The sequence below is a fragment of the Choristoneura fumiferana genome, chromosome 30 (assembly GCF_025370935.1).
Source record: "Choristoneura fumiferana chromosome 30, NRCan_CFum_1, whole genome shotgun sequence".
Taxonomy (NCBI): Eukaryota; Metazoa; Arthropoda; class Insecta; order Lepidoptera; family Tortricidae; genus Choristoneura; species Choristoneura fumiferana.
In genome coordinates, this window is record NC_133501.1 from 7,601,809 (window position 1) to 7,617,276 (window position 15,468).

General features: G+C 41.3%; 1 protein-coding gene across 1 annotated transcript in view; it reads right to left on the minus strand.

Moving 5' to 3' along the window:
- Positions 1–14,872, minus strand: part of LOC141444503 (uncharacterized) — a 17,001-nt gene extending 2,129 nt beyond the window's left edge. Inside the window, exons 1-11 of the mRNA XM_074110052.1 lie at positions 14,602–14,872; positions 13,058–13,192; positions 11,677–12,201; positions 10,419–10,546; positions 8,761–8,835; positions 7,080–7,209; positions 5,350–5,471; positions 4,244–4,340; positions 3,653–3,805; positions 2,491–2,592; positions 925–1,020 (exon numbers count right to left, since the gene is read on the minus strand). Coding sequence (XP_073966153.1) covers positions 925–1,020; positions 2,491–2,592; positions 3,653–3,805; positions 4,244–4,340; positions 5,350–5,471; positions 7,080–7,209; positions 8,761–8,835; positions 10,419–10,546; positions 11,677–12,201; positions 13,058–13,192; positions 14,602–14,751 — 1,713 coding nt within the window. The 5' untranslated portion in view covers positions 14,752–14,872. The remainder of the gene's footprint in view (positions 1–924; positions 1,021–2,490; positions 2,593–3,652; positions 3,806–4,243; positions 4,341–5,349; positions 5,472–7,079; positions 7,210–8,760; positions 8,836–10,418; positions 10,547–11,676; positions 12,202–13,057; positions 13,193–14,601) is intronic.
- Positions 14,873–15,468: the final 596 nt, after the last annotated feature.

A 15,468-nucleotide genomic window follows, 5' to 3' on the forward strand; every position in this document is an offset into this window, starting at 1 on the left:
TATTAAATAACAGACAGACAGTCAGACAGTTATAATGAAAATGACGATGAAAACGCGGGTAGTTGTGCGCCGGTGTCAGTTTCGTCGGGTAGTCGCGCGAGCAGAGCGGCGGCGTGTTGCTGCTGTCGCAAAGACGAAGGGCTACGGATTAGCCCGAAACATGTCGAGCTAAACTCGATTTAAGACGTGAGTTATCCGAGTCAATATATTTAATATGGCAGACCACATATTTGGCTGATGGTAAATCTCTGGGAGCCGTGGTGGCCGAGTGGTTTGACCTACGGCCTCTCAAGCAGAGGAGGGGTTCAAACCCCGGCTTCTGAGTTCTATGTGTGCGGAATTACATTTTAAATTTACCACGAGCTTTACGGTGAAGGAAAACATCGTGAGGATACTGCACAACAAACCTGCGAAGCAATTCAACGGTGTGTGTGAAGTTCCCAATCCGCACTGGGCCCGCGTGGGAACTACTGCCCAAGCCCTCTCATTCCGAGACGTATATAGGCTGGAATGATGATGATGAAATCTCTGGCGGAAGCGCAATCTAAATGCAAAGTGGTCAAACCTCTCGGCCACCAAAAACTACAAATACCTATACTTTTTTTTTATTTGACTGTATGGCAAACGAGCAAATGGGTCTCCTGATGGTAAGAGATCACCACCGCCATAAACATCTGCAACACCAGGGGTATTGCAGACGCGGTTGCAACCTAGAGGCCTAAGATGGGATACCTCACGTGCCAGTAATTTCACCGGCTGTCTTACTCTCCACGCCGAAACACAACAGTGCAAGCACTGCTGCTTCACGGCAGGATTAGCGAGCAAGATGGTGGTAGCAATCCGGGCGGACCTTGCACAAGGTCCTACCAAAACCCCAACCCCAATACCTTTACACTATCTATACCTAAATTACCTAATACTCACAGTCTTATGGGCGGTGAGGGCCGATTTCTGCGCGAAGGACTTATGGCACTGCGAACACTTGTAGGGGCGCTCGCCGGTGTGCGAGCGCAGGTGGCACTGACGTACAAACATACAACCATAGTAAAAGAGGACAAGTAGGCTCACTACGAACAAAAGTACATCGCGCGGCTTAAATTGCGCGTGTTGGCGCCGGTACGCACGCACCCGCCGCACGCACACACTGATAATTTAAGGAGGATTAAGTTTTCTTTAGTCAAGGCTGCGCTGGCGTCGGCGCCGTACGTTTTGATTTTACCTCGCTCGTCTTGCGATGATCACCTTTTACGTTCGCGTACTAGTACTAACGTATTTTTTGTATTAGGTATAGTTTGTAAATTAGTGGTATATAAGTGTAGTGTAATAGTTTCGTGCAAGTAGACATAAAAAATAATAGATACCTACCTACCTATAAACAATATAGGTCTAGTATTATGTGTAGGTAAACATGAGTAGTATGTTGTATACACCATCACCATTCCGGCGATTTTATATAATATAAATTTATATAATAATATTATAGGCATAGAATTTGTCTGGTTTCTCTAGACTAGACACAGATATTAGACAATTTTAAGTTAACTTTCGTCCTAAAATGATTTGCCCGGTAGTTAATTAATCTAAAATAGACGTCGACAACCCTAAGTGCTAAGCGTGCGCGCCGGAGTAGGCAGTTAAGTCTCCTAAAAGGTCGGAGTGGACCTACTTCTCCTCTTTCACTATGATACAATCTTCAAGTTACATACGTTGTACGAGAGAAACGTTTTTTGTAAAGACATAAAGACAGTGTTTGGTATAGGGACGGTCGCATTGATTGATATAGTGTTTAATACCTGAGTGCGAGAACGTGTGTATGAGTGTGCGTGTGTGCGTGCGTACATGTGGGCGTGCGTGTGTGCCTGAGTGCGAGAGCGACTGTGAGTTAGTGTATAGTGCGAGTGAGTGTGATGCGTGAAGTGTCTACATGTGAATGTCTAAGTTTTAACTAAAATTTGTATCGGTCTCACTTAACTGTATTTTTTTTTAATGTATAATGACCAGATGGTCCCTTAGGAAGACCAGCGCCGTTCGCAAGACCGGCAGATTGCTGATTTGGGACCATGTCGTGACATGCATACATAACATTTTTTTTTATTATTGTTGCTGTTTCTTAGAAAAATATGGCGCTGTCCATCGGAGGACAATTTTGCCAGTGTCTAGTAGGTTTTGCCGTTGTACGGTAAAAATTCTAGAAAACGAAATATGAGACGTAATGGTGGATGAACTATGACAGCGCGAATTCTATTTTTATTATTATTCTTATCCGTTTCACGTCACGTCATGTCACGAATAACCCCCTTATTCATAAACGACAATCAAACCTATTTTAGTTAAAATGCCGCTAAAATTCGTTTGTCCTTATCTGTCACTTCGACATTTGTATTTGTTAGAAAGGGACAAAGCATTTGTTAGTTAACATAGGCTTGTTAAGTTTTATGAATAAGGTGGTGAATGTATTATTTGTTTGTAAGTTTAAAGTAGAATGCTTACATGGAGCAGCATGGGTGACACGAACCGCTTGGGGCAGCGCGGGCAGGGGTGCGGCTTCTCGCCGGTGTGCGTGCGCTGGTGATACTTCAGGATGGTGCTGTTCTGCAACAACACAACAACAGTCGACTTTACTATTGAATTCATTAATGGAATCACTTCGTCTAAAAAGCAGCTGGTCTACGAAGCAACTGGTCTGAATAGCAAGTGATCTAAGTAGCAACTGGTCTAAATATCAAGTGGTCTAAGTAGCAACTGGTAAACTGGTAAATAGCAAGTGGTCTAAAAAGCAACTGGTCTAAATAGCAAGTGGTCTAAGTAGCAACTGGTCTAAATATCATGTAGTCTAAGTAGCAACTGGTCTAAGAAGTAAGTGGTCTAAGAAGTAACTGTCTCTGCTGTGACCTGTTTGTGACTAAAAAAACATAGGCTAGGTTAGAGTTGCGTCATCAGCCAAGCGGAATAGCGGAACTGTGTCGACTTTGGGCCACCATCATCCCAGCTTATATACGACCCACTGCTGGGCACAGGCCTTCCCTCAGAATGATGCTTCGGGATTTTTGGTCATACAATTAAAATTGACGCATTAGCAAATGGATGAACGCGACCAAGTAGTCAATAGAGTAACTTTTCAGATTACTTGCTACTTAGACCAGTTGCTCTTTAGACCAGTTGCTTCTTAGACCACTTGCTATTCAGACCAGTTGCTTCTTAGACCACTTGCTACTTAGACCACTTGCTATTTATGACAGTTGCTTCTTAGACCACTAGCTATTCAGATCAATTGCTTCTTAGACCACTTGCTATTAATGACAGTTGCTTCTTAGACCACTAGCTATTCAGATCAATTGCTTCTTAGACCAGTTGCTTCTTAGACCACTTGCTATTCAGACCAGTTGCTTCTTAGACCAGCTGCTTTTTAGAAAACTTATTACATAGATCAGTTGCATCTTAGACCACTTGCTTCTTAGACCAGTTGCTTCTTAGACCACTTGCTACTTAGAAAAGGTGCTTCTCAGACCAGCTGCTTTTTAGACCACATATTACTTAGACCAGTTGCATCTTAGACCACTTGCTAAGTTGCTATTTACCATCAAGCAATTTTACAAAAGCTGTCAGTAAATGTGTACGTGTGTGTAACGTGTGTCTGTCTGTGTGCGCTAACCTTGCACTTCTTCCCGCACAGCTCGCACATGACGGCGCCGCCGTACTGTTTCCTCGCGTGGTGCGCCGCCTTCCGTCTCACGTTCTTGACTTGTAGATGCACTCGCTCGTAGTGCACGCTGCGAGACGCCTCCGTCAGGAACGTCTTGTTGCACTGTAACAACTCCTATGCTATAGCCACATTTAGACCATGCAAGTTGCATTACAGACTATTTCCAGACTATTGACATAATACAAATACTGCAATACGGTATTTGACAGCTCCTGAATTTGCCATGTCTTAATATTATTATGAAAATATAGATATACGGACAGTGATTAGCGAAGAGAAAACTTAAATTGGTTGAAAATTGGATTTATAGTGATGTTTTGAAAAATCTGTAAACGTCGCTTTCTCTGTGCAGCAAGTATGGCGCTACTTGCGTGTGACGTCACATGCAAGTAAGTATTTATCTTTCAAACTAGTAAAAAAATAAAGTTTTTTTAAGTCGGTTCTATTTTTTTGTTGATTCTCATTGGTATCTTCCTTGGCCGACCCTAGCCCTAGTTCCTTCAAATTTAAGAAGTTTAGGCTATCACAAGTAAGTCTTGCCTCATCGCACTTCGTTTCCGGCTTGCTGTGCCGCTCCTCCGAGTGGCTGAGAAGCAGTTCCTCACTCGCCAAGTTCTCGCCACACAGCGTACACGCTCTGCAACAGGTAACAATGATCTGGTAAGTTTTAACTTGTCGCTGTAGTTTAGATCAAATCTTGCGATCGAATGAACTGAAACAATTACTTTGCTCACCCGCGACCTTATGATAGCTAAGTTTATGCAATATATGCGTGTTCATGCAGTTCCTCCACCTCCACACTGTAAGAACACACACAAATCACACAAACACATCTATCACCATCACCACACTACACTGACGCTTTTCTTGCGAGTTACGTTTGATCCACTTCTAATGGTTGGATTGGGTTAGTATAGCATTGAGCAGCTGGTCTAAAATAAGTCTTTACGATATTTACATAAGATTGATTTTTACTTGGCCTATCTAAAAACTTTTTTCACTACATCCATAGCTAGTGGTCTAAGAAGCAACTGGTCTAAGAAGCAACTAGTCTAAGAAGCAACTAGTCTAAGAAGCAACTAGTCTAAGAAGCAACTAGTCTAAGAAGCAAATGGTCTAAGAAGCAACTGGTTTAAGAAGCAAATGGTCTAAGAAGCAACTAGTCTAAGAAGCAACTGGTCTAAGAAGCAACTGGTCTAAGAAGCAACTAGTCTAAAGAAGCAACTGGTTTAAGAAGCAACTGGTCTACAGAAGCAACTAGTCTAAGAAGCAACTGGTTTAAGAAGCAACTGGTCTAAGAAGCAACTAGTCTAAGAAGCAACTGGTTTAAGAAGCAACTGGTCTAAGAAGCAACTAGTCTAAGAAGCAACTGGTTTAAGAAGCAACTGGTCTAAGAAGCAACTAGTCTAAGAAGCAACTGGTTTAAGAGCAACTGTCTAAGAAGCAACTAGTCTAAGAAGCAACTGGTTTAAGAAGCAACTGGTCTAAGAAGCAACTAGTCTAAGAAGCAACTGGTTTAAGAAGCAACTGGTCTAAGAAGCAACTAGTCTAAGTATCAAGTGGTCTTACGGCTAATATGATGATAAGAGCAGCGACAATAAATTCAGAATATACATACATATATTATGTGCTGGCGGTCCACTGACCTCATGTTGGGGTTGCACACGTTATCCACGGCGGTGTATGTATGTCTCGCCATGGCGTACGAGCTCGCGAAGTGCACTCCGCAAGTGCTGCAGTTCAGGGATTCCGAATCGTTCTCTGAATTCTGAAATAAATTAATATCATGAGATAGGCAAGTGGTAAGAGAACCTGACAATGAAGCCTGAGGTTGTTGCCCGCAACTCAGCAACATATTGATTCAACAATGTGGTTTTTTTTTATTCGACTGTATGGCAAACGAGCAAGTGGGTCTCCTGATGGTACGAGATCACCACCGCCCATAAACTCTAATATTATTATTATAAGACTATAACTAACATGAAGTGTATGGGACTAGAGCCTGAAATAAACGTTAAATTATAAATTATTAGTATTATAAACATCTGCAACACCAGGGGTATTACAGATGCGTTGCCAACCTAGAGGCCTAAGATGGGATACCGCAAGTGCCAGTAATTTCACCGGCTGCCTTACTCTCCACGCCGAAACACAACAGTGCAAGCACTGCTGCTTCACGGCAGGAATAGCGAGCAAGACGGTGGTAGTAATCCGGGCGGACCTTGCACAAGGTCCACCCGCAATTGATGAACTAAAACAATTACTTTGGTCATTTTTTGTGTTTTGTCATAACTTGTACTATAAAACTGTTTTTGCGAATAGCGCATAATAGTATTTTATGCAACTGTATCGTAATAGGGGTCCTTAAAACACGAGTGTGGGTTTATGAAACGAGGCGTAGCCGAGTTTCATAATAGGGTCACATGAGTGTTTTAAGGCCTAATTACGTACAGTTGCATACAATATTTTATCTTTATCCATATATTAAATCCTCTATCATGTGTTTTGCGAACCATTGAGAATGACCTGCACTAACTCTAACTAGGTAGGTATGTCTGCCCCACGAGCTGCGCCCAAGACGACCTGCTGCTGCACGTGGTCGCCCCCTCCCCCCGTAATATAATGATGTATGAAATCTCATTACGATACAGCCGTGTTCATAATAGAATCCAATGTCGTAATGCTGGTCATTACCTATGGTTTTTGAACGCATAATTTAGGATTTACTATATGGGTGTGGGTAGATAATTAGTTATTTATGTGGCTGGTGAATAATGAGAGGCATTAAAGTACGAGTGTGGTTTTATGAAACGAGCCGAAGGCGAGTTTAATAATAAGATCACACGAGTGTTTTAATGCCTAATTATGTATAGCCGCATACATAACTTTATCTACATGCCTATCATGAGTTTTCTATAATATGTTCAGATATGGCCTGTATTTTTAAGTTAGTGTTACTGATAACTAGTTTGAAGTACCTACCAAAGCTTAAATAAAACAGATAATAAAAAACTAAAGTTTTATTTATAATAATAATTATTATCTACATGCATGTCAAGCTGGAAGAAGCCGCGCAAGATCGAGCCAAATGGAAAACTCTTCTACGAGCCCTATGTCCCTAGTGAGGGATAACAGGATCACATCATCATCATCATCATCATGTCATAAGTTTTCTACAATATGTACAGATATGCATTGTTAAAAAAAGTATTACCGATACTTTAATGTAATCATTAAGATGCACTGTACTTTAATGTGAACAATAAGATGCACCCGCAGATACCAGGTTTCTTAATAAAGGCCATTTGATAGTCGTTTCTGAACATATAATAGGGAAGTTATGATATGCATGTAGATAAATGATTGTTATTGTTACCTGTTTGTGCGCACGCGTCTTGTGCATGCGCAGGCCGAACTCCCCCTGGAAGGTCTCCCCGCAGACGTCGCACGACGTGTTCTGCGAGGGGTGCTGGATGCGCACGTGCGTACCGTGCGTCGACGGCTTCCTGCGACACATATCAAAATGAAAATTAAAATAATTTATTGCATAAAAAGCTTGATGAAAAGAAGAATCAACGGCTCTGGATCCTGTGCTAGGAGTCCCTGTGTTACAGGATCCAGGTAGGAAATAAGTCCGTTTAATATATGTTACATAACTACTACTAATTACTACCTACCTACTTATACAGGGTGGAAAGTTGAGATGGGTCAGCAAGGGCAGCTACTAGATCCCTTGCTGCTTCGCAAAAATGCTCTTAGGAGACCTTTACTAACTTTTTGAGTGATGACAATCGACATTCACAGATTTTTGATTAAATATAGTCAGCGAGAAAATGGACAGATTTGTATTTTGTTTAAATGCCAATCGGTCCCATTTCTATCAAGGATTAAAACACTCTTTGAGACCAACTGAGGTTAGAGTACTAGAACACCAACAAATCAAAGAAAACTTTTTCCATACAGGTAAGTTATTAAAGGCCTCCTAAGAGCATTTTCGCGTAGCAGCAAGGGATCTAGCAGCTGCCCTTGCTGCCCCATCTCAACTTTCCACCCTGTATACTATCAACAACTAATTATTCTGTAATTCTTAATTATTTTGTATTTTTTTATTGTTTATTTTCTTATTCTGTAATTTATAGCTGTTGGTTCTCCGTAAATGTGCGATGATGTGTTGCGAAGAATATGTTTTTCATAAACCAATAGAAACGCTTCATTTACCTCGCCTCGCTCAGCACCGCTCTGGTGGAAACAGCTGAGCGGAGCGAGGCGAGGTAAATGAAGTGTTTCTATTGGTTCATGATAAACTTATTCCTCGGAATACATCCTCGCACATATCTGGTGCAAACGGAGACTTAACCAGGTCATCCGTCCATCTAGTCAGTGGACGTACTACGCTGGACTCGCTGCGCAGTCTCCATTCAAAAACTTTTCGGCCCCAATGGCCAACGGGAAAAAATCATCATCATCATTCCAGCCTACATACGTCCCACTGTTGGGCACAGGCCTTCTCTCAGAACAAGAGGGCTTGGGCCATAGTTCCCACGCGGGCCCAGTGCGGATTGGGAACTTCACACGCACCATTGAATTGCTTCGCAGGTTTGTGCAGGTTTCCTCACGATGTTTTCCTTCACCGCAAAGCTCGTGGTAAATTTCAAATGTAATTACGCACATGAATTTGGAAAAACTCAGAGGTGCGAGCCGGGGTTTGAACCCACGACCCTCTGTTTGAGAGGCGATAGGTCAAACCACTAGGCCACCACGGCTTACGGGAAAAAATGGGTCTGCCCTATTGTAAAACTGGCACGGACTAAAATTAATTAGGCATAACCTAACCAACAGAAAGTTGGAAAACCCCCGACTTTGTCACTTTAAAGTTCAATATCCCAAAAACGGCTGAACCGATTTCGATAAAACGTGTCTAAGGACCATCACTAGAAAACCTGTTTTCAAACAAAAAAACCGTATTCGAATCGGTCCACCCGTTTAAGAGCTACGATGCCACAGACAGACACCCCTCTTTTTGCGTCGGGGGTTAATAAAATGAACATACTACTCACTTGAAGCTGGCACCGCAATATTTGCACACATATTGAAAGCCGCTGTGTTCCCGCGAATGTGTGATGGCGTGGTACCTGAAAAAAAACAGGCACTGCTGTTAGAAAAAAAAACTAATAAGTACTTAAAAAAATTAAAAAATATTCAAATAAAAATAAAAAAAAACATTTATTCAGTAAATAGGCCGCAATGAGCACTTTTACACGTCATTTTTTAAACTACCAGCGCTTTCGGAAAGACCATCATTGCCAAGAAGAATGCGCCGCAAGAAACTTGGCAGAAAGTCATTTTTTCATAATAATATAATTACAAATAAAATACTTAAAAACTATAGTATACAATTAGAGAAAAAAAAAACAGGGATATATACATATACTTCAACTAGCCAAAGAAACCAGAAATACCAAAATTAGATACTGTCTACATCCGCCATGTTCGAATGCTACAAATCGAATCCCAAAATAGAACCAATTTCTTGCACTGGTAACACAAAATTCAAAAATGTCATCTGTCTATTGCTGTCAAAGTTTAACGTTGTTTGCGCGTGGTATTTTAAAGTGTTATTTTGTGTTTTTGTGCTTTAAAATGCAGAAGATTATCCATAGCCTAAGTAGGGAAATAATTCACAATGTATAAAAGTATATGTAATGTATAAAATATATATGTAATGTATAAAAGTATTTCGACGACCGGATGGCTAAGTGGTTAGAGAACCTGACTACGAAGCTTGAGGTCCTGGGTTCGAATCCCGGCCGGGGCAGATATTTGTGTGAATAACACGAATGTTTGTTCTCGGGTCTTGGATGTTTAATATGTATTTAAGTATGTATTTATCTATATAAGTATGTTTATCCGTTGCCTAGTATCCATAGTACAAGCTTTGCTTAGTTTGGGACTAGGTCAATTGGTGTCAAGTGTCCCATGATATTTAATGATATTTAATTTAATTTGTCATAAGCTGGGTACTGACCAACGTTACGAGGTGAAATGTACATTCGCATCGAGCATGTTACGCATTGAGCATGTTCGCTATGTTCTCAAAATCTGCGTAATGTTGCTCGTCAAAACTTGTGCTCCATATTCGCCAGCCACTCTCAGTAAAGATGGCTGACTTGTTACAGCGTACTGACTGAACCGCGTAACAGTCAAAGGATTCGCCAAAAAACCGACAGCCGGGTGGAGCACTCCCCGGTTTCCCCGTAACACTAAGTACTGACTGCACGAATGCTCGCTGTGCAACGTGTTACATTACACCTCGTAACGTTGGTCAGTGCCCACCTATTTTAAGTTAGTTTTTAGATAAGGTCCTCACTGAAAATCAGCGCCACGGCTTGCCGTGGCATTATGCTGAGTGGGGACCTGTTTAGCGTCATGTATGTCTTTATTTGTTCTATGTTTGTTCCTATGTTTGTTTTTTATGGCGTTAAATAAATGTATTTTCTTTCTTTCTTTCTTTCTTTCTATAAAATAAGTCTGAGGGATTAGAAAATACTCCTTTAAATAACATCACCGACACCGTTGTCAATATGACTGGTAGGTATCGTATAGTAAGTGTAAAGAATGTTGCAATATAAAACGTAGAAGTGCTGCCCTCGCGTCAGCTTGTTTATATTCCTGGTCAGCCTTTAAGTGCGTGCATAGGTAAGGTAAACGCGCTGACCGGTTGCTGGCGACGAACCGGCAGTCGCGGCAGACAAACTTGAGCCGGTGCGTCTCCGCGTGCGTGCGCAGGTTCGCCGGGATGCGGAACCGGGACTGACAGAGACGGCACACCTGCGACCCCACGCTCTGCAATCATATAACAATAAAGGTCACAGCTCATTAGAGCCACCCGGCACCCGGCACCCGGCACCCGACCAGCAGCGCCAAGACTTTCGGCGTCCACTCGTCGACAGGTGGTCCACGAATTTCCTAGTAGTCACTGTGGTGGCGAGGCGGGCTGTCACCGAGTGGCCCACTCGATGGCGATCCGGTGACGCTAAGGAGTTGATGTAGTGAGCGCATGCCCATACAAATACATATGAAGAATACTAACCGCTCGCGGCGAGGCGGGGCTGGTCGGGTGCCGGGTGGCTGTCATGATCTGTGACCTTTACATTATCTTCGACTTTTTTAGTTTATTTATTTAGAAAAATAAACAGCATGTAATTATACACAGTATAAAGGACATAAAAATATTACATCAGCTAGAACAGTTTTCACTATTAAGAAGTGACATATGATGCTGCTCAGACAAGGCAAAAAACAAAATGTAGCAAATTAACATTACCTTATAAAACCAAAACAAATTAACAAAAATAATCAGGGATAAAAAAACAAGTGTCCTAACCCAAACGAATGAATTAATTGACTTATTTAATCTCATAATTAACACTTGCTGACAAGCCACACATTGCTAATTGATAATTAATAAGGATTAACCAAGAGATTTATCTTATTTCTAACAGTATATTTCTGCAGGCTTGCAATACCTTACCAAAGCGCAGCAGCTGGAAAAGACCAGATGAATATTGCAACAGACTAAGAAATTTGGAAAAAGACGTGATGTGAACAAAAAAGCTATAATAGTAATCCCACTAAATTATTAAAGCGAAAGTTTTAAAGTCTGTTTGTTTGTTACCTCTTCACTAATAAACTGCTGAACCGATTTCAATGACACATACACACACAAACATCATGCCTGTATTCCCAAAAGGGGTAGGCAGAGCACACAAAACGTTACCGCTTCGGAGCCAATTTTAGGTTTTAATATTGTCAAAAACGGTACAATAGTGACAGGTTGCTAACCTGTCGCCAGGAGGATATTTTTTATCCCGGACAATTGCATAGTTCCCACAGGATAGCAATAAACAAATTCTAAGCAAACTGAGTCACGGGCAAAAGCATGTAAAATAATAACAACTTAGCTGTTTACTTACAGGATCATGGTGTTTCAGGTTATGATTCTTAAACGTAGCCTCCGATGAGAACCCTTTGTAACAGTGCTCACACTTAAACGGAGAATTTATGTAGTTGGACGAATTCTTCCTCGCCACCATATTCTCCAGCTGCTGCTCCATAGTCAACACCACAATCTCCATATTATATTTACTCTCAAATTTGGGAAAATCCTCTTCGCACTCAAACATCTTCTTTATCTTTTTGGTTTTCTTTGGTTCCTTTTCACTCTCGTTCCCGCTTACATTCTTCTTTTTTCTTTTGCTTGTCCTTAATTTTTTTACTTCAGTCTCTTTGTATTCTACTTCTGATTCAGCTTCTATGTGGTCGTCTTCAAATTTGATGATGTTTTCATTATCATCATCATCAAGTTTTATTTCTACTTCATGTTTAATAATTGGCTCTGTGTGTTCAATTTCTATGATTTCTGTGTTAGTTTGGGCTGTTAGGTGAAGACTAAGATTGTTTGCCGCGCGGTCTATGTTGTGGATTACAGTGTTCGTTATCTGAAATTGAAAAAGTGTTTTATTAGAATAATATTTCGTTTACTTGAACGCATCGTGTGAGGATATTCTCTCAGGCGCAAGCCTTACATTTTGGTGAATGATGTTGAGCTTTATTGCTGGAAAAAAAACTTCTTCCATTTCGGCAAAAACGGTGTCATATTTTTTTTCATTAACTCCAATTTCTTTCATTTGTACCACTGCCAAGACTGCTAGAATGAGATTAAGAAATCAGCGTCTAAGACCAAGACCATTCCTGCAAGAAGCCGTTGTCGCTGCTGCTCGACGCGGCGACTTGACGCTACTTTTTCAAATTCACCTTCAAGATGGGGTCACGTGATCAGATTTATCGCTACAATCGAGCGACTAGCGACTACATGGGGTGGCACCCTGATTGGCTATTTAGGCACTTGTCTCACCGCCAGCGAGGAAACGATTGGCTATCGACTATTTTCTCGCTCAAGAAACGAACAAAAGATATAAGATCCTGTGTGAGTAAAAGAGACACATGTATTAATAGTTGATCGCTGGCTGTTCACACTGTCGGCGAGAACTCGCTCTTACATCTTTTGTCGCAGCGACAAAAGCTATAAAACTCGCTGCGCTATAGATACTCGCTCTGCGATGTCAGCTTGGCGGCCGCCCCGCACGAGCGAGTCGAGTGGAGCGAGTAATCGCCCGTCGCACGCGAACACTCGCTTACAGCCGAGCGCCAAAACTACACTCGCTTCTCGCTGCTCGCCCACTCGTTTCTAGTTACTCGCTCTACTCGCTTCTCGCTCATCGTCGGCGGTGGGACAAGTGCCTTAAGCCAGTTTCGAGCAGATGATCTAGTAGTCATGTAGTATTAGTATGTTACTTTGCGTTGTTCGTTGAGCGCGTGTCGCAGCAGCGCGTCGGCGCGGCGGCAGCGCGTGCGCAGCTGCAGCGCGCGTCGCAGCAGCCGGCCGCACCACCCGCACACGTGCCGCGGGCACCCGTCCCGCACCGACACCTGATAAACAATTGCATCCCTCAACTTCAACTTTTTGTTGGCATAGTTGCACTTAAGCCTCAAAAAAAAAATAGAAAAAAAAACTTTGTTCTCAAAAATGTCTGTAAAAGTTCACAGTATTCTTCACCCCCCGTCCCAGCCTCTAGGGGTCATCGATAAAGTATGTCACACATAAAGGGGGGGGAAGCGGTTTTGGTCAACGGTTCTAAAAGGGTCAAAACTAGTGTGATACTGTATGGATGGCCCCCTACAGTAATGTACTATAACTTTTTTTTTTCCAAATCTGCAATCAGCTATGCTACAGCCATAATCAGATAATGTATGAGTTCAATTAACTTTAAGAGGGGTACTCCATCGAGCACACTCCTCTTTCTTGAAGAGTAGACTTCATTCTCTCTAGTCTAGCTTGAGTATTTGCCAGCGTTTTAGCCTTGTCACTTCATCTTTGCCGCTCAACAGGTCCCTGGCAAGCTTGTTTATGTGTGTTTGTAGTCGCTCTACTATAACTTAATAGAAAACCGGCGAATGATGTTAAAATCACAATATCTGTTGAAAAATAAGCAAGATATGAGCAATAATGGTTGCATGCCACTCTTATTAAAAAAAATTTTTTTTTCTCTTGGGTGCTCGCTCATTTTCCGTACGCAAGGGACATTAAAAAATTGGTAAATGCAAATGGCTTTGTCAGATGTTGGCTCTGAGAGCCAACAATTGACCTGGCCATTGTGCATGGGGCCCAAACCCCCAAGTACCCTTCTCCTCAAGTCTGAGTTCCGAGCACATTCCATCAACAAATGGGACAAGTCATCTACCTTCCAGCAAATCTCACACAGAGGTGATGGTTTAACTCTCATAAGAATTTGTTTGTTGGGATACCCTGAAAGCATATACTAACACTTTTCTTGTAAGGTTGGCAGAGTCAAACCAAGGTGTTCACATTGGACTAGCTTGGATGGTTCTGTACCAGACCCCTACTCCCCTGGATACACACTTCTCACCAAAATAAACTTTCTATGACCTTTGAAATTTGGTTATACATATCGTCCAGAAGTAGCCTTACCTATAGTGCAGGGTGTGCATTACACATGGGTGAAGCGGTGTTGGGGGTGTGAAATTTGGTACACAGCTAGTTTAAGTCCCGGGGAAAGACAAGGGATAGTTTAACCCGGAAAATTGCAGTTCCTGCGTGATAGCGGTAAACTAATTATACGTTGACAGAGTTGTGGGCGACTATTTTATAAAAAATATGCCTGATGACACAACTCGTGTGGGTACAAATAAGGACGGAAGGAAATCGATTTCAATAGATTATTATCAATGTTGTTTGATAGTTCTATAACAAATTTTTAGTCAATGATAAACTATTTTAGGTGAGTAAATATTATCACTAGCGTAAGCTAATAACTTACCGCAACCCCCATGAGCTCCTGGAAGGTTGTATCCAGTCCATTATCAAAGATATTAAATAATTTCGTATCGGTAGCCAAGCAAATACGACAAGCGAGAAGTTGGTCGCCGCCCTTCGCAGTTTCCACTTTAATACAGGGTATAGACCTCATTGTTTCACAAAACGATTCTAAATTACACTAGTTCAATAACAAAAGAGAGAAAAACACATTTTATTTCGCATTTTTCGTGCAATTTCCGATTTTTGATTTGTTTGGGTGAATTGACATTAGATTTTAAATGTTGCCATCCTTTGCTTACGTACGTTCACTATATAATTTAAGTATCCTCTTAGAAGTATCCGAACGTATTTGGTAGAAACTAAAATTATTGCGGCAACACCATAGAAAACAACTTTTTTTTATCATGAGGAAAACAAAGGAAATCAATTTCATACAGCTAATACAGTGTTTGTACAATTATTAAAACAAAAGTGTGCCCCTAGCCTAGCATGGCTTCATCTCTGAACTAACAAGTTAAAATTTAGTACGTATTTATAGATCCTTACTTCTGTGGCGACTCCAGTGCCACCTAGTCATTAAACAGAGAAACTGCTACTTTATTCATCTCACTATCCGCGTTTCTCAACTCGTACTTGCAACAAATTTTGGTCCCATGGCATAACATAAGAGGTAGTTTTTCCTTTTTTTTATTATTTAGAAACAAACAGTCTTACACAATAATTTTGCATTTTGCTAAAGCTAGGAATTAGTTTTATATAAATAGACCTATAGTTCCCTGTAAAAATAATAATATTAAGTACAGTTAAACAACCAACCTACACCTAAGCATTATTAAGATCATCAATTATCTTAAGCCCATATACACAT